At 43.1% G+C, this 19,524-nt stretch overlaps 1 protein-coding gene across 2 annotated transcripts; it reads left to right on the forward strand.

Annotated features, from left to right (window-relative positions):
* Positions 1 to 5,348: 5,348 nt before the first annotated feature.
* Positions 5,349 to 11,150, forward strand: CREBZF (CREB/ATF bZIP transcription factor). 2 transcript variants are annotated; one of them, XM_072610668.1, is made up of 4 exons: positions 5,450 to 6,730; positions 6,938 to 7,015; positions 8,171 to 8,239; positions 10,060 to 11,150. In XM_072610668.1, exons 1-2 carry the CDS (start codon positions 5,589 to 5,591, stop codon positions 6,951 to 6,953), a joined length of 1,158 nt encoding a protein of 385 aa, XP_072466769.1. In that variant the 5' UTR covers positions 5,450 to 5,588; the 3' UTR covers positions 6,954 to 7,015; positions 8,171 to 8,239; positions 10,060 to 11,150. The 2 variants fall into 2 exon arrangements, with proteins under 2 accessions (XP_072466770.1, XP_072466769.1); XM_072610669.1 differs by lacking the exon at positions 10,060 to 11,150 and having other exon boundaries at positions 5,349 to 6,730; positions 8,171 to 8,252.
* Positions 11,151 to 19,524: the final 8,374 nt, after the last annotated feature.

The following is a 19,524-nucleotide window of genomic DNA, read 5'->3' on the forward strand; positions in this document are numbered from 1 at the left end:
AGCCATTCCCCAATTGATGGCATCCTCTTGATTTCCAGTTTTTGGCCACCACAAAGAGAGCTGCTATAAATATTTTTGTACATGTGGGACCCTTTCCCATTTTTATTATCTCTTGGGGATATAGTCCTAGAAGCAGTATTGCTGGGTCAAAGGGTATGCATATTTTTGTAGCCCTTTGGGCATAGCTCCAAATTGCTCTCCAGAATGGTTGGATCAGCTCACAGCTCCATAAACAATGAATTAAGTGTTCCAACTCTTCCACATCTTCTCCAACATTTATCATCTACCTATTGTGTCATGTTAGCTAATCTGATAGATGTGATGTGGTATCTCAGAGTTGTTTTGATGTGCATTTCTCCAATCAATAGTGATTTAGAGCATTTTTTCATATGACTATAGATAGCTTTAATTTATTCCTCTGAAAACTGCCTCTTCATATCCTTTGACCATTTATCAATTGGGGAAGTCTCCTTTCTTTGATTACCTAGCTTTCTTATCTTACTTTTGCTCATGCCAAAAGCCAACCCTAGTTACCCTCCTCCCCCATTTTTATCTCTGTTGTTGCTGTCCATTGCTGAGGAAATCACACAACCACCTAGTTCAGTCCAATGCAAGTCTTTGTTCATTTCAACTGGCTCCTCACTGCTGTATGGCAGATCTTCTATTCTTCCTTGATTAACTTACTTCCTCACAGCAGCTGTTCCAAACTTTAAGCCACTAACATCATTCTCTCCCTCCTTCTCAGCAGATCAGGCTCCCTAGTTTACTGAGGCTGTTCATTGTAAGCTTCATTTCTCCTATCCTATTCCCCCAAACCCCTTGAAATATCAACCTCCTTTCCCCCTCCTTTTCTTCAGTCCCTAACAAAGAAGTAGATCTTCTTGCCTAGACTAATCTCTCCACTTGTACCCTTGATCCCATCCTTTCCCACTTCCTCTGGGATTTTTGCCACATCGATCATCCCTACCCACCAGTCCTCTCCCTACAACCAATCTTCAATGCTTATCTATTGGTTTCATCACTGATGCCTACAAACAAGCCCAGATCTCTACCCTTAAAAAACAAATAAACCTTTACTTGATCCCACCATCCTGCATCCTTTTATGTCTTCACCATTTCACAGTCTTAGACAAAGCCACCTACACTTATCATGTCTATTGCCTCACCTCCAATTCACTTTTCAGCCCCTGGCAATCTGACTTCCTATCTTGCTGCTTGAATGAGACCACATTCTTTACTATTACAGACAACCTCTCTTGCTAAACCTGATGGCCTCTTCTCAGACTTGATCTTCTTGAACTCTACAGCTGGGTTACACTCAATGACCTCTAAAATCTCTCAGCTAGGAATCTGTGATACTAAGCTGCTGGGCCCACCAGTGCTTAGCAGAGTGCCTGGAACATAGCAGGCACTTAAATTCTGACTGACTGACTGAATGGTCCCTTCCAACTGGATTCTTTCCTTCCTCTGCTTCCAAGATATTTCCTTCTCTTGGTTCTTCTACTTGTCCAACTTCTCTCAGTTTCCTTTTCTGGATCATGAACCATTCCTCACTCCTTAAATGTATCATTCAAGGTTTTGTCCTTCTCTGCGTATACTTTCTTCACATGAACTCATTAGCCCCTATGCTTTCAATTCTCATTTCCATCCAAGTGAATATAATCAGACTTTGTTTAAGTAAACATTAAGTGTCTAATATGGAGGAGACATTATACTAGGTGCCAGAAATTTGTAAAGTAAAGGTAGTTGACGTTTTGGAGAAATTTGAATAGTGCCTCCATTAGTCAGCATTTTCTGGAATTTTAAACATGATTATGAAGTAGGAAAGGACTTCAGTGGCCATCTAGGCCAATCCATGGGCAGCTAGGTGGTGCAGTGCACCAGTGCAGCAGACAGGAGGACCTGAATTCAAATCTCACCTCAGACACTTGACACTCACTAGCTGTGTGACCTTGGGCAAGTCACTTAACTCCAACTGCCTCATCCTAGGTTATCTCCAGTCATCCTGATGAATATCTGGTCACTGGATTCAGATGGCTCTGGAGGAGAAGTGAGGCTGGTGACCTGCACAGCCCTCACTCACTGAAAACAAAGTCAAGTGAAAGTCATGTCATTATTTCTCTGATGGCATGGTCTTCTTTGGCAATGAAGGACAAACACACAATATCCAAGTAACTCTCAGATCTATATATCTACCCCCAATTTCTCTTGAACTCTAAGCTTATATCATCAAACACTTACAGGACTGTGCTAGGTAGTAGGGATACTCAATATTCAAATCCAACTGAGCATTAATTTTGGTGTATCCTCCAAAGAATCAGATTGCTACTCATCTATGCCTGCTTATTTTGTGTGACTCTTACCCATACATTCCAATATGTTTATCATGGGGGTTCAATATATTGGGTCTTCCTTAATTTTTCCTCATGTTGCATGGATCCTAGTTGAGCGCTTGGGATGCCTTCCTTATTCCTTGCACTTGCTACATGACTAGTTCATCTTTTTCACTCATGCATTTCCCTAATGATGTTTTTTATTCCAATTCTTTGAAATTCTTTATTTTATACAAGTTCCATTCTGCTTACACTCACCACAAACCTTTCCATACTGTTCTCTCTGTAATACCCATTTGCAATTTCTGAAGAGATTATAGTGTTTCATAATTTGCAGCTACATATCAGTGAATACAAAGATAAAAAAGTTCCTGTCCTTAAGAAGCTTATATTCTACTTGGGGATACAAACTGTAAACAGGTAAATACAAGATATTTTGAGAATGGAGAGAGTATTAATAAAGAACTAGGAGAATCAGGAGAAGTATCCTATCGAAGGTGGCACCTGAGCTGAAACCTGAAGGAAGCTAAGGATTTTAAAAGATGATGGAGGTAGTGTGTGTTTCAGGCATAGGGGTCACCCTATGCAAAAGCACACAGGCAGTACATGGAACACCCAGTTGGAGAATAGCCAACAGGGAAGTTTGGCTGGAACAAAGAGTTCATGAAGATTGGTTATTAAATGTTAGGAAGGATAGGCTGGAGTCACATTTAGAAAGATGCCAAGCTGAGAAGATTATATTTTGTACTAGAAGCAATAGGAAACCACTGAAAATTCTTAAGAATCAGACTTGTGCTTCAGAACATTGTTTTGGCAGCTGAATTCATGTGTTGGAGAGGGGATCATATTGAAATAAGGAGTCTAGTGAGCAGACTACTGAAATAGTCCAAGTGAGAGGTAGAGGCTGAATTACAATGGTAATTGGGTGAATGGAAAGAACGTGTAAGAGATAGTAAGAAGAACTGACAGGACACTGCAACTGACTGGATGTGGGGGTAGAGGGTGAGGGCAGAATCGAGGACGAAACAAAGGCAGCGAACTTAGGTGCCTGGAAAGATGTGGTGGCTTCCACAGAAACAGGGAAGCATGGAGCAGGTGTGGGTTTGGGGGGAAGATGAGTTATTCTGAAATGCCTAAGGAACATTGAGGTGAGGTTTAGCAGCTGGTTGGTGATTTGGAAGTAGAATTCAGGATAAGGATCAGAGTTAGATACATAGCTATGAGAATGGCCTTCATGAGTCAAACTTGTTAGTCTGGCGCTTAAGCCCCCTGCTCAAGCCCACCTACTTTTCATTCTCCTTAACATACTCTTCTTTCCAATCATATGGGTTTGGTAGCTGCTTCATGGTTCATCTCAGAATTTCTGCCCAAATGGTTTCCTGGTCCTGGAATGCATCCGATGGGGTGCTTGGGTGATTGTGCTTGGACTCCAATTCCAAGATCACATTTCTCTCTAGCTTCAAAACACTATCCCTGACAGTTTTCTCCCCAGCCCAAGGACACTATGCCTAGCAATAACTCATGAGTGGGCTCCAGTAGAACAAACTGTCTTTCCTCATCACAAAAAGAAGCTGACCTCTGAAGAAATTCTCTTGTAAAAACAGGACTATCCTGTAACCACAGAATTATGCATTGATTCCTAAAGTTATCATATTCAATCCAGAGGTCAAGCTATAGACATCAACTCTCAAAGCTATCTTGCTACAGTCATAACAGACCAAAAATACACCCCTGAGAAACCCCTTCCCCTAGTTTCCAGCAGTGAATGCCACCTGTGACTAAGGTTATAAATGATCACCTAATTAGCATATCTGTCAGATAATCCACTACTTCTCCTATATAAGTTACATAACCTATATAACTCCTGTTAGGTTGCAAGTTCCTTCAGGAGCTCTGCCTGCTATATTGGCATTACAATAAACCTTTTCCAACTTGACTGAATGCTTGAGTCCTAGAATTCATTCCAGATGACCCTGTCCAGTACTCCAGTCTTTGGGGGGATCCCTGAACCCCTTAAGCCTCATCATACCCCCTCCTCTCTCTTACTCCCAGAATCCATACCTTGTAGGCATGGGGGTCAATCAGCTCCTGCAGAAGCACTGAGATGAGTGATAGAATCATGTACAGAGAGCAGCTGGTAAACCCACGTCCTTGGAGAGTGTACCAAAGGGAATATGACTAGAAAAAGTAAGAGTCAACCCAAGTGCCACCTCTTAGGAATGACAATAGCTATCATTTATATTTGTAATTCATGCAGCACTTTATATATGGTATCTCATTTTATCCTCACAACAACCCTAAGAGTGGCAGGTACTATTATTATCCCTATTTGTCGGATGAGGAAACTGAGGCAAGAAGAAATTAAACGACCTGCCCAAGGTTACACAACTAGCGGGCAGATTTTGGACTCGGGTATTCCCGACTCGGGCTCTAGTGTTCTATTACTGGGTCACCCAGCCCCCTCCATTTACTCCCTTTCGTGATCTATTTCTTAGCACACTGTCCTTGAAACTTTGTATCCAGTTACTGGATTGTTACCTTTAGTAATTTCCTCCCACTGCCCCAGCCCTCAGCGGACTCTGAGCGATCCTGGAGCGCAGGTACTGTTTTATTGTGTCTTTGTATCTCCAGTGTTTGGCACTTGATGGGTATTTAATAAAGGCGGACTCGAACCCCCTGGAGGGGAGGAGATGTCTCCCAGAGAGTGATTGTAAAGGATGGATAAAGGGCGCAGCTTTCATTAATCCAGGATCCTATAGAATCCGTGGGTCTGAGCTGTCCTAGAGGAGGGGACTCCTATCCTCCCTAAAGACCGCAGTACACAAAGGAGCGCGTGGTCTGGAAACAAAACAAAGCTGCGCGACAGAGGACGCCCCCTTAAAGGATCCTGCACACAAAGGAGTGCTGGGTCACTGCGAGAATTCTCCAGTCTGCTTTCTCTCCTCGCCGCCTCTCCCCGAAGTCTCGCGATGTCCAGCAGGAGAGAGGGGGGAGCGGACGAGCGAGAGGTGCTGACTTCCGGCTCGCTCCAGTCAGTCGTCGCCCCGGCGATCCGGTCCAGTCATCCCTGTGCCCTGGCTGCCGCGGAGGCCCCCTCCCCCGACTCCACATCCCCCCGGGCTTTCTCCCCAGCGTAGAGTCTCCGCGCTGCGGCTCCCGCGGCCCGCACCCTGGGGCCCGGGGCCCGCGAGACCTGCGGGGCTAGCACCGCGGGGTCGGGGGCGGCCCCGTCCCCGCCTCGGCCCCTGGGACTCGATGAGGCACAGCCTGACGAAGCTGCTGGCGGCCTCGGGCAGCGGCTCCCCGGCCCGGAGCGGGAGCCCGGCGCCGGCGCCCTCCCCGGCCTCGGGCTGTCTGCGCGCCCCGGGCCTGGCCCGAGCGGTGGCCGGGGAGGAGGGCAGCGGCAGCGGCGGCGGCGGCGGCGAGGAGGAGGAGGAAGAAGGGGACGGGCCTCGGCGGCGGCAGGAGGGCGCCCCTGCTGAGGAGAAGATGGAGGAGGAGGAGCCGCCCGCAGCCGCCGCCCGCCCGGAGGAGCCCGAGGACATGGACTTTCTGTCGGGCCTGGAGCTGGCTGACCTGCTGGACCCCCGGCAGCCCGACTGGGACTTGGAGCCGGGCCTCAGCTCTCCGGGGCCGCTGTCGTCGGGGGGCGGCTCGGACAGCGGCTGCCTGTGGAGAGGGGACGACGACGACGAGATGGCGGCCGCCGAGATGCAGCGCTTCTCGGACCTGCTGCAGAGGCTGGTGAGCGGCGGCGGCTCCGGCTCCGGCTCCGGCTCGGGCGCCGGCTCCGGCCCCGGCTCCAGCGGGGGCTCCAGCGGCGGCGGCGGCGGCAGCGCCGGGGCCTGCGGCGGCGGCGGCTCCGGCGGGGGCGGCGAGCGGAGGCGGAGGAGGAACCCCGGGGCGGGGGGCGGTGACGGCGGCGGAGGAGCGGGAGGCCACGGCCCCGCGGCGGCCAAGAGCCCCCGCAAAGCGGCCGCCGCCGCGGCCCGGCTCAACCGGCTGAAGAAGAAGGAGTACGTGATGGGGCTGGAGAGCCGCGTCCGGGGCCTGGCCGCCGAGAACCAGGAGCTGCGGGCCGAGAACCGGGAGCTGGGCAAGCGCGTGCAGGCACTGCAGGAGGAGAGCCGCTACCTGCGGGCCGTGCTGGCCAACGAGACCGGCCTGGCGCGGCTGCTGAGCCGGCTGAGCGGCGGGGGACTGCGACTCACCACCTCGCTCTTCCGGGACTCGCCCGCCGGGGACCACGACTACGCGCTGCCCCTGGGCGAGCGGCAGCAGGAGGCCGCGGAGGACGAGGACCCCGCGGGAGGAGTGTGTCTCCACGTGGACAAGGATAAGGTGTCGGTGGAGTTCTGCTCGGCGTGTGCCAGGAAGGCCTCGTCTTCTCTAAAAATGTAGGGTCAAGTAACCTGCTCTTTATCCGTGTTTACCCCTTTCAGCTCCCTTACACCATGTAAAAACACGTTAGTGGGACATCTTCACTGGACACATTTCAGAGAAGAAAAGTAATAATGAATCATTAAGTGTTTAGCTAAAAGCATGAATGTGACACAGTAACCGACTCTTAATGATAACATGTGACTATTAAATTTCTCTGACAGTTTCTTTTTTAGGTGATTTCCTCCCTGCCAGGCTCCGTTGTAGGGGTTACAGAACAGTCGTACCCGCCTCACAACCTGGTAAGGATCCATCTCTTCCCCTAAAAGCTCATGCACTGCTGGTTAGTCTACTTTAATGGGCAAACATACACAATTGTTTGTATTGGGGGATTTAAAACAAAACAAAAAAAATACAAAAAAAAAAAACCAAACTAATTTGGGCCCTGTCCACCCTGGAAACAGACTTGTGCTGGCCACTAGTGTGTTTAAGATGCTTCCTCTGATTGAAACAGCTGTTGATGTGTATGCCCTTGTTCAAACTTACTTGTACCTAGCTGTTCTGTCCCCAGTGTGGACATGGCCTTCGATGACATCGTTCCAACTGTGCAGTGAAACCTGCTTATAGCCATACAGTTTGGACACAGTGAAAAAGGTGAAGTTGAATGGAAGTTCCAGTTGTACAAGGTGCAAATTGGAATTCCAGTTGGAGTGCAATTTTGCAGGGGTTGGCTATATGATTAAATGCTGTTGTACTTTTCAAACAGCTTTGAGTATTTGGGGCATGAACAAATATTCTGTAGTTCTAATTAGAGATGGTAAAATCTCTGGAATATTCAGGAATGCCTCTTAGTTTCCTCTATAAGACACATAAACTTATACAGGCTCGTTAGATTACAGAACTAAATATCATCGTTAGAGAATTGGAAATAATATGCATACCAGACTCCTTTATTTAGTTACCAGCCATTGAGAAGAGTAATAATGTTTAAATAAAACTGTTTCCTTGAGGACCAGCACAGTGATTTCAGTCACTGAATACGAATAAGTTGTTGAATATCTTTATTTTGTTGTATTAAAATTTATAGGTTAAATTTGTGTCTGTACTGTTAGAGATTTTAAAGATGGTTATATGAATGAAAAAAATGTAAAGTGAGGTTTCACAAAGGATGAATTTTTAGAACTCCCAATATAAAGATTAAGATATTGGTCTCCTTTTTAGTAGATGAAAATTTTGGTGTTAACTAACCAATGAGTTTAAAAACATTTGACACTTAGAGAAGCTTTTTCCATAGCTGGGCTGCTTCTCTTGTGTCTTTGAGTACACTAATTGTACCTATTAGAATAAGTAGGACTATGATGTACTTCAGTTGGAGACTGATAGAAATTCTTTGTGAAACATCACTGTTTGATAAAGTATACGTGTATTTAGCATCCTTGTTTTTCTTTATGCTAAAGTGGATACAGCTGTTGGGGCAGAAGAGACGGGACCAGCTGCTGGCCACATTTCCTGCTTTATTTTAAAAGGTAGTATAAGAAATGAGGAAAAAGAGGTAATATCAGGGCTTCTGCTGTCTTTTTATTTTAAAATTGTGCATAATTAAAAAGTTAATTCCAGCAGTCCAAAGATGTAGTTAACTTTCATTTAACATGTTTTTGTTTTGTAAATGGAATCCTTTTTTGCACAACTGTAAATGTTTTGTTGCTGGAGATAAGGTATTTGAGACTTAATATTGGTCTCTGGTTTGCAATTATGCATCACAACATATTTTGTAAAATCATCTACTGCACTTGAGCATGAATGGGCAATAGCTACACTTACAACACGAAATGATGAATCTGCTTATACCTAAGAGCAGGATTAAGTCCCCAAAATGCAACTGCATGGATTTTTAGTGCCTACTGAATCATACATATATAAACCAAAATTAGTTGGAAAATTATTTGAAACACTGACTAACTTGTGATATCTTTATGGAATATGTAAAACGTAGCTTTGAAACAGAAGCCTTGAATTGGAATTTTAACTAACAATACTTGAATATTTTGTATATATTTCTTTGTATATAATTTTGTGCAGTACCAATGACAATAAGAATATGGTGTCATAATAAAACCAGGTTTGTTGATCTTTCAGTTATGGGCTCAAAGAATTTGTTCATCTCTATCCTTATCTTAATATTGGAAAGAAACAGGAATGGAAATCAGGAAAATGTTTGTTAGAGTTGGCTGTGGGTCTTAAGCAGTTAAGGGTTCTGGAAACAGTAAGTGTGGTGTTTTTTCTAACAACACTATGTCCTCTTGGTGACATCAATATAATTCTTGAATTAATTGAAGTTTGGGGCTGGACGAATGCAGGAGAAACATTGATTAAAGCTTTCACAATTGGGATGCTGTTTGTTTAGAATCACCACACCATTGGAATTTTTGCTTTGCAAAAATGTCATTTTACAAATGACAGTATTTGGAAATAGTTTTACAAAAAACTTTAAATGTGGAAAAAGTTGAAGATACTTTTAAAGGCTGCTTATTTTAGGTTTTATTGTGTCTATTAACTGTCCCTTACTAGTTTCCATTTCATTCCTTTTTCCTGATTTTGATGACTAAGTGTTTTTGTGTCATTTATTACATCAACTTCATGTTCTTGTTTTCACATGGTAATCACTTGTTTTTTAGGACCAGCAAAGGTGTTAGTAAATATGGTCATATTTATATGTAAACACATTTTACTATAAATGTTTGGGCTTCTTAAACTAAGAACAAACTGATTACTTTCAATGTGTAGTGAGTAGAATACCCTAACACATGTCCCCTCTTCTTGTTGTTAATTAAAACAGTTATGATTATTAATATAAAGCTGTTGTCTTACTTTTTCTATAAGGCTGTGCTCTAAAGGAGTAGTGTTTGGATTCTAAAAGGCGATTTTGGAGTACAATAATACTGATTTGGGAAATAGTTACATTCTGATTTTGTTGTGAAATAATTTAACATTTTGGGATAAAGGAACTCTTTCTTGATGGTTAAGATTTGCAGTTCCCTACAGTTACATAGTAAAGTGATGCAGTACCTTAGCATAAATGGATGTTTTATCTATTGAAAGAAAGTAAAAAGTCTAATCAATGCTCAGCTTTTAAAATTTATCTTAGTGAGACAAGCATGCAAATATTAAGTGAATTATAAGAAGACATTGCTTTACATCTACAACTCCATCAAATTAAAAAAAAAAATCTCTTAAAACCTAGTCAGATGAAATCTCATGTGTAATCAGACCAACTTGTTAAGATATTTTGAATTAAATGTGCATTCTGTAATCGTTGAATTAATCTCTCTTTCTTCTCTTTAAACAGCTTAGCAGTGTCTGCAAAAACGAATCTTTTCCTACAACCTGTAACTGACTGGACTGATGGTAACAAAGTAGTTGTGGGAGCCATATCGGTCACAAATTTTGGCATCTGCTGAAAAATGAATGCCATTTCAAGCCCCTAAATTACTTCTATACTGATTTCACTTTCCTGAAGTGGAGATTTGAAAAGATTCTCTGGAATCCTTGAAAGACTTAATAGAAACACATGAGACTAATGGGTTAACTTTTGGATAAACTATTCTTGTCTTTCAGAGGAGTCATAATTCAGTTCTTTGCAGTACCCTTTAAAATTGGAACTGCCCCTTGGACAAGAGAATTACATATTTTATCTAGTACTTTTCGGTTTCTTTAGCAAGGAACATAGACTAGTGAAATACATTTCATAAAAGAGAATTAAATTAGCAAAGCCATCAATGGTTGTAAGGTGTATATAATTTGTGCTCACTTAACTGTATGTAACCTGGCAGTCTTTGTGAAGCTGATGCATTAACTTTGCTGAACTTACTAAAATAATCAATGCAAAGTTCAGTATTTAAAGGGCAGTCCTTTGGTAGATGTTAAATTGTTTTCATATTTGTGGAGGAATTTTGATTGGTAAAATGTGTGGGACTATCTTATATAATTGAGAAGTTACGTAGGCAAGAAATAATGGATTTTTTTCTATTATGATTAATGTTGGGAATAATTTGAAGCTTCTAATAACTCTTGTATTAGTTTTTATTCATATTTTCATGTCAAATGGTCTGTTGTTATGTGATGGCTTGAGCATTCTGGATTTTAGAAGTGACTTCTTTGTAGCAAATGGTTTTATGCCACATAACGTTTTTCTAGCTTATGACGTGATAGAACCTCCTAGGACTTGGATTTCAACAAGTTGTACTTGTTAGTCATCTTCCTCCCCCCCACCATCTTTGGGACTAATGTTAATAATAAGTATGTGTTCTAATTTTAAACCAGTCAATTCTATCTTACTGGATATCTCTGGAGTTACAGCATAAATATGGTTAGATTCAGGGAATAGGTTCCTGTTCTCCAGCAAGATTAAATTCAATAAATACATATTTATTGACGGAAGCATTCGAAACTTAATTTAAATCTGCTCAGCTCATTATTTTGTTCGTAGCAGTGAGGAGTCTTAAACAAGAATTAGTCAGAGGCTAGGGAATTCTGAAGAGCCTTTCTGGCTGTATCCAAGTACGGTGTTGATAAAAGCAGAGCCATCTCTTGGCCATTATTCATGGAGTTATGAACTTCTTTTATGCAAAACTCTTGAATAGTCCATTTAGAATTCTTTTTGACAGGATACCAGATAAAACACTGATAATTAAGAGTTGTGCAGTTCACTGTTCTAGAGGTCACTGCTAACTAACACCTTCATATGTATTATAGAACTTTATAGTTACAGGACCTTAGAGATCTTGGGAACTGAATTGACTGTGAATCAGTAATAAGAATTTTTAAATAGCATTTCTTCCCATACCCGCTGTGGATCTGAAGTTTGGGGAATCTTTGAAAATTTGTAATATTATCAGGTCCTTTGTTTTTATGCTTTAAAGTACACTAATACTTACTTTAAAATAAGCAGAATGTATTGAGAAGGTATTTAAGGATTCTTTCAGAACTCTAAGGAAAGCCATCATTATGAGCATTAATTATTGATGAACAATACTGTGAAAAAGTGATCTGGTTATTTATATTTTGGATAAATTGGGTTTTGCTATTTATACATCCTTTATCCCCCTTGTTATCTCTTAAATTGGTGCCACCTATTGGATTTCTCCGAGCTGGAATATTTGTTTAACACTATAGCTTTTTTCCACACTAGGAAGTATTTTTAAATCATTAAGTTTGAGCAGACAAAGAACTAAGTATATATAATGGACAAAACATTTTGTGTTTTATTTTTAACTCAGAGTTTTTGTTGAATCTTTTCATAATGGCAATGAAACCAGTGAAAACATTCTAGCCACTGGGTGTGTTTTGGAGAGTATAAGTTGTAAATTTTAGTTAAATCATCTTTTGCACTCTTATTAATGTTTTATCTAATTGCAGTGTGCAAGTTATTGGTAGCCTCAAAACAAAAAGACAGTTTCTACCAGACTAAGACACTTGTAGATATTGTATCTTTTCTTGGCTTTTAGAATTGAGTAGTACTTGGGTTATGAAGTTAGTGTATTATGGTAATTAGAGTATAATACAGTGTGATATTTTTTGTTAGAGGCAGCAATGATAACTTTCATACCACTAATTGTAAAGTAATATGCTGTAAGAAATGTCTGAGAATAGTAGAAAATAGATGACTATTTAAGAAAACGTGGGAAATTGTAAATGGTTAATGTGTAAATTAAAAAAATTGAATATAATTCAAAATATTAAGTTTTGAACCAATTTTCCTTCATATGAAACAGAAGGGAACAAACATTTATGTAATTTAAATTCATTGAAACATTTATTGAGCACTCATTATGTGCAAGATACTGTTGGGACCATGAAGGGGAGATGTAGTAAAGGTTTTTAAATAATTTGAATAGTTTTCAGGATCGTTTTAAATGATTTTAACAGGTAGTTCTACCAGTTTCATACATTTTGTCAATCATGGTTTTAGATGTTAGTATTGTGCCTATGTGTTTTGAGAAAACATGCTGGCAAAAAAAGAAAAGGGGGGGTTTTAAAGATATGATTCATTGATTCTTAATTGACCTTAATGTCTTGAGGGTGTTTGGGGGAAAAAAAAGACAATAAAATTAAAAACAAATTGGCTTTCAGTAATCTTTTTTTAAAAAAATCCCCAAATTTTCCATTTAAAAAAAAAAAGTAAATTATTTTGCATTCTTCTGACTCAGAAAATTTTCCCTTTATAAGAGCTCCAATTTCTTTTCTCTTTTGATTTTAATGGTTTTTGAAAATCCTGCCTCTTGCACTGACTTAAGCAGGCATGGCAGCATCCCCGAAAATTCTGCCTCTTGTACTGACTTAAGCAGGCATGGCAGCATTCCATTGCTGCTAACTCCTTAATAATGTACATTAATGTTCTGTATTACTGGCACTAATACTGAAAAAAATTTGTGTTTCATTTTGTCTTATTTGAGCTTTATTATAACCTATGAATAATTACTACAGCTTTCTCTGTTTTGCAATAGTAATATATGCTGCGGGGCTAGAAAATTTAGTAACTCTGACCTTCAGTGGCAGGGTGGGGAATAGATGAGTTGTCCCTAGTAATGTGAATGTATCATGCATATCATGCATCTTTGTTAAGTAGATTGAATAGGATGTAGTGCTATGAAAACTGGAGATTTGGGGAAATGTCATTTGAAAGGTAGAGAATATATTTGTTCTCTTGTATTTTAGAGAGGACAGAGAAATTTGTTGGAAGTATATTTTCGCTTTGTCTAAATTAACTTTACCAGAGCTCTCAAAAAACCTCTTCCAACTCTAAAGGAAAAACTTTTAAAAGCCATAGGAGCCATTTGAGTAGGTGAAAGGAGATGGGTTTTGTAAATGTTAATAGTGGCTGCAGTATAGTATTTCTGTGCACTCTACTTTTCCAGTTTGAGAAATTAAAAAAAACTATCAAACTTTCTGCTTTTTTTTAAAGGACAGTTCTCCACTGTTGGGACTGGAAGCTCAATTCCGTGTGGACAGTCTCGGGCAGGTAAAAGTGGGACTTCTAAATCTTAGAGTCTTACGAGGCCCTCCATGAACAGCGGGGGTTCGAGAAGGTCAGACCGAGCTAGCTCGGCTAGCTCGGGTATTTCCGCCTCTCCCCCGGAGATACCTGATGGGTGGAGTCTCCCTGCCCTCGAGGTCGTCCCGGATTGGAGCACACCTAGTTACCTAACAGCATGGTATTGAGATGCAAACTGTGTGGCTGAAGATTAAGTAGGATTGAGGAAGCCAGAAAGCTCTTAGCACGTGTGGAGCCAAAGAGAAAAGTAGGGCTCCGCTTCTTTTCTTTCCTCTCTCCCCTCCCCCTCTCTCCCCGCTTGTACTTCTACTTCCATTCCCTTAAGCTTAGCCTTCTTAGGAAATCTCCCCCTCTTCGTCCTAAGAAAGAAGAGCCCCTGCACTTGTAACCGAAACCCTGTAATAAAGCTCAACCCCTGTTTGACTCTGGAACGTCCTTTCTCTCATACGTGCATCCGGCGTGGCCAGCCGAAGACCTCGGGAGGTGAGGTAAGAAAGACTCGGGTAGCCCAATACAGGCCTCTAGGCTTGGCAGTTGGCGTCCCAACAGGGATTGGGAGCGTAGATAATCCTGGGTGCTTTTGGGGTACACCCGGAAGGGGCTGTGAAAGAAGCGAGTCCCGAATCCTAGATTCGGAAGGAGAGAAAGGGGAGAGAAGCTTCCCAAACCCCTGGGAAAAGGGCGGAGATGGGGAATCTATTGCCAGTAATAAAGCCAGAGGAACAGGAGGTCTGGGCTGAGACACTTCACAGGGAATGCAGGAAGGCGGGGGTCACAATAGAGTTAGATGACCTCCGAGAATTTTGTGAAAGGATTTGGAAAGTTTCTCCTTGGCTCAAGCAGGCAGGAATATCAAGAGAAAAATGGGGAGCGGTCGGAGAGCAAATGACTGCTTACGAGCAACAATACCCTGGGGAGCTGGAGGATTTAGATTTCCTGATATTCGGTGTAATTAAAAGCATGCTGGAAGGGCCGGAGAGGCCAGGGCGGGATTGGAATAAGAGTGGAAGCGGAGAGAGGGGAGGGGAGGACCCAGGCAAGCAGAAAGTTAAGCGGAAAGTTAAGGAGCATAAAGAAAAAATAGATTCGGAGCTCCATCTAGAGGATGGGAAAGGCGAGGCAGGGGAGAATACGCCGTGCCTTCCCTCCGCGCCTCCTTATAACCTGCTCCATTGGTCAGACAGTTCAGGGCCACAGTCCAGTTTGGAAAAAGGAATAAGAAAGGCTATAGAGAATGGAGAAGATGTAGGGACATTTCCTGTGTTAGAAATAGCGGACCCCAGTGTCCCCGGTGGGGTTCGGAGGAGCCACATACCCATAGAGTGGAAGAGAGTGGCGACTCTTAAAGAGGCTTGTACCAAGCATGGCCCTAATTCACCCTTTGTTATAGCCATGCTTGAAACTCTCAGCGGTCAGTTCGTTCTGACTCCTAATGACTGGAAGAGCTTAGCTAGAGCCTGCCTTACCCCTGGGCAGAATGTGATTTGGGTATCAGAATTTTCTCAGAGGGTAAAGAGCACTACCGGTGGGCTAGGGGCTCAGGCCCCCCAGGCTTATCAGCAATTTACAGGAACAGGGCAGTTTGAGGCTACAGGAAATCAATTACAGTACTCAGCCTCCGATTATGTTTTGATTGCCGGAATGGCTATTGCCGCCTGGAAGGTTATAGCCTCTAAGAAAGAGAGAGAGTTTCCCATGACTAGGATTACGCAAGGAAACAATGAGCCATTTACTAATTTTGTGGCCAGGCTGCAGGAGGCAGTAGGTCGAGATATGGGAGAGGAAAACCAAGGGACAGAGATAGTGTTGAGGACATTGCTGCGGCAGAATTGTAATCATGACTGCAAAAAGGCAATGCTGGGACTGCCAAAGAATGCATCTGTTGAAGAGATGATACAGAGATGTGAAAGGGTAGGAAGTCAGGTCTACTTGGCACAGGTGCAAGGGAAGTACCTGGCTGCCGCCTTAAGTAATATCTCTTTGGAGAAAAAATGTTTTAACTGCGGAAAACCGGGACACCTTAAGAAAGAGTGTAGGAAAGAAATAAGTACAGGGAGGGGCCAGGACCCTTGTTTTTCATGTGGAAAGCCAGGTCACTTAGCTAAACAATGTAGGAAGTCGGGAAACGGGGTGAGGGGCCCCTCGAGGGCCCCGAAAGTGTACCCTTTGGCAGAGAATCGGGATGGCCCCTTGGAGGGAGAATACAGGAGATTATGGGGCCAGAGGAAGGAAAGCAACACCTTTACAGCTTAGAGAAGTGCCAGCTTGCAGCTCATCAGTTTGCCATGATTCCCCTGAGAGACCCCATACAGGAGGAATCCCTCATATTACAGAACCCCTCTCATGCACCCGTAGTTATATATACAGGAGTTTATCCCACCGGCACCACAGCACTTCCATGCTCCAATGTGGTAGCCGAGCCAGCTCATATAGACAATCAGCTTCCCATAGCTATTGCCCTTCCTTTAAAGCACTCAGTTCAAATCCAGTTACTAAAGGAAATAGGACAGAATAGACCTGAGTGTACGATCTGGCTTAATGGAATTCCCATGACTGGCCTCCTTGATACTGGAGCGGATAGGACCTGCCTTAGCGGTCGCTCAGTACCCCGGCACTGGAAGCTTAAAGAAAGCCAGAGACCAGTGTGGGGAATAGGAGGGTGCCAAAATACCTTAGAGACAATGCACCCAGTAAAGTGGGAGGCAGAGGATCGCCAAGGGACCGTATGGCCGTTGGTGATTCCAGGACTTAGTTTTAACATCTGGGGCAGGGACATTATGAGCCGCCTCGGGATGAAGCTATCAAATTTTTAGTAAGGGCCATTGCAGTTGCACTGGAGTCCCCACCCTTGAATTGGAAGTCAGACACCCCGATTTGGGTGGAGCAATGGTCCCTGACCCCAGAAAAACTCCAGGCACTACAACTATTGGTTAAGGAGCAATTAGAAAAAGGAAATATAGAACCATCAAAGTCACCCTGGAATGCTCCTGTGTTTGTTATAAAGAAAAAATCCGGGAAATTCAGGTTCCTTACAGATCTAAGGAAGGTAAATCAGTCTCTCATGCCTATGGGAGCCCTGCAACCAGGTCTCCCTTCTCCTAATGCCATCCCGGAGGGTTGGTCACTTATAATCATTGATATTCAGGATTGTTTTTTTTCCATTCCTTTAAACAAAGTAGATTGTCCTCGGTTTGCTTTTACAATACCTCACCCCAATAACGAAGGACCTGCAAAGAGGTATCAGTGGAAGGTATTGCCCCAAGGTATGAGTTGCAGCCCCACCATCTGCCAGTGGTATGTTAATCAAGCCTTAGAAAGCCCCAGACAGCAATACCAATGCAAAATCATCCATTATATGGATGACATCCTTATAGCTGCACCTCAGCTCAAGGAACTGGAGAAGTGTTTCCAAGCAGTAGAAAGGAACCTTTTAGGACTAGGATTAGTTATTGCTCCTGAAAAGATACAGAGAGGACCCAATTACAAATATTTGGGATATCAGATACAGGGCACCATCATTCGGCCGGAACCCCCAAAATGGGATATAAAGATCCAAACACTCAATGATGCTCAGAAACTAGTAGGAGCTATCCAATGGATAAGATCAAAGGTGCCTATACCTTTACCTCTCATGCAACCTTTATATTCACTATTGACAGGAGACTCTGCTTTAAATTCCCCACGAACATTGACTCCTGAAGCAGCCAAGGCCATAGAGGCAATAAAAAAACAATTTTTAGAGTCCACCACATTTCGGTGGGATCCAGGAGGAGATCTGGAGGTATCTATTATCTCCACCACACCTCCCTATGCCGTCATACATCAAAAAGAGAAGCCCCTAGAGTGGGTATATTTAAGTAAAACAGGAAGCAGTTTACTAAACAAGTGGGAATTTCTAGGACGGTTAGCACTAGAGGCAGTAAGAAGAGCCACCCACATATACCAAAAACAGCCAATTCTTTATGCTACACTCACCACTAAGGATGTAGAAGAGTTAGCTCAGAATCATGTTTCTTGGGCCACTATACTCCACTGGGCCCAGATGAAACCAAATTCGACTTTTCTATTCAAAGAATTATTACAGTGGGCCCCAGCACCAGTGAAAAGGTACTCACCAAACCCAGTAGAAGGGCCTAACATTTTTACAGATGCCACGAAACATCACAAGGCATCTATTTATAATTCGGCCTCCCAAGAGATATATATAGTTAACACACCCTACACCTCTACTCAACAGAACGAATTGGAAGCTATAATCCAAGCTCTCCAAATATATAGTGACATACCCATTAATATTATCACTGATAGTCAGTATGCATCTTTATTAATTTCACGGATTGAGGACTCTATTGTAGATTATCGGTCCAATATTTTTTCACAGTGTGAGCGGCTATTGACCACCATTAATAACAGAACACACCCTTTTTATGTTTTACATGTGCGCTCACATACAAATGGCACAGGACCAATTTTTGAAGGAAATCAAATAGCAGACAATTCACTATACCTGGTAGGGCACACTGTGGAACCACAAGAAAGGGCCCAAAAGGCTCATGATAGGTTCCACCTAGCCACAGAAGCCCTCTGCAAATTATATGGGATAACTCAGGAACAGGCCAGAAAAATTGTTAAGAGCTGTCTCCAATGTATCCCATTCCACCCATCTCTAGACCAGGGTGTCAATCCTCGTGGCTTGGCACCCAATGAAATTTGGCAAATGGATGTCACCCATCTTAAGGGCCAGTGCATACATGTGACAGTTGACACATGGTCCGGATTCCTTATGGTGACTTTACAGCCAGGTGAATCAAGTGCTAAAGTAATTCAACATCTTTGGCACTGTTTTTCTGTTTCAGGCTTACCCTTAGAAATAAAGACAGATAACGGCCCTGCCTATACTTCTCAAACCCTTACACACTTCCTCCGCGATCTAGGGATTCGACATGTTACAGGAATCCCCTACAATCCACAAGGCCAGGCCATAGTGGAAAGGGCCAATCTCACCTTGAAGGCGATCCTCGCTAAACAAAGAAGGGGAAAAGGTCGCCTAACACAATCAGAGCTTGATACAGCTGTGTATACACACAATTTTTTGCATATCTCAAGAAACTCACATACTACTCCAGCTATGAGACATTTTGTGACTTTTCCAAGACAACCCCGCAAGGAAAGTAATACCCAGGCTGGATATAAAGACACATGGGCCATGGTAAAGGATATGGCCTCAGGGAAATGGAAAGGTCCGTATAAGATACTAATATGGGGTCCAGGGTATGTTTGTGTCTCCACAGGAAAAGGTGATGCGTGGATTCCCATTAGAAGGATCCGTAGGTGGGAACCGAGGTCGGAGACGACGGAGACGCAGGAGGCGGAGACCCCGGAGAGCCCAGAGACCCCGGAGAAGGATCATACACCACCTGAGCCTGCTGCTGACAGCTTTAACCTTGCTGCCCAGAGAGGAAGCAGCCCTCATCACAACCGCAGACACTGCTGCTGACAGCTTCCCATCTAGGCATCCTTTTTTCGCCAGCTGAATGAGGACTTTGATATCACAAACCCAGGACACTTGGGTGGGGAGGAGGTGACCAATTTTCCACCTGTATAGATCCATTTGCAAGATTAAGGGAGTGGTGACGTGTAAGGCGCCTACACCAGCTGCTTCTCTTAAAATATGCTTTGGGATTTTAGTTGATTGCACTTCCTCTGTTGTAACTCAGCCATTTAGTTTCATCTTTGTTTTATTTGATGCCTCCCTTTGTC

Source organism: Notamacropus eugenii, chromosome 5 (genome assembly GCF_028372415.1).
Source record: "Notamacropus eugenii isolate mMacEug1 chromosome 5, mMacEug1.pri_v2, whole genome shotgun sequence".
In the NCBI taxonomy this organism is placed as follows: domain Eukaryota; kingdom Metazoa; phylum Chordata; class Mammalia; order Diprotodontia; family Macropodidae; genus Notamacropus; species Notamacropus eugenii.

Excerpts from the sequence above, each read along its gene's own strand:
- CREBZF (XM_072610669.1), top strand. The coding sequence starts at position 5,589 with ATGAGGCACAGCCTGACGAAGCTGCTGGCGGCCTCGGGCAGCGGCTCC.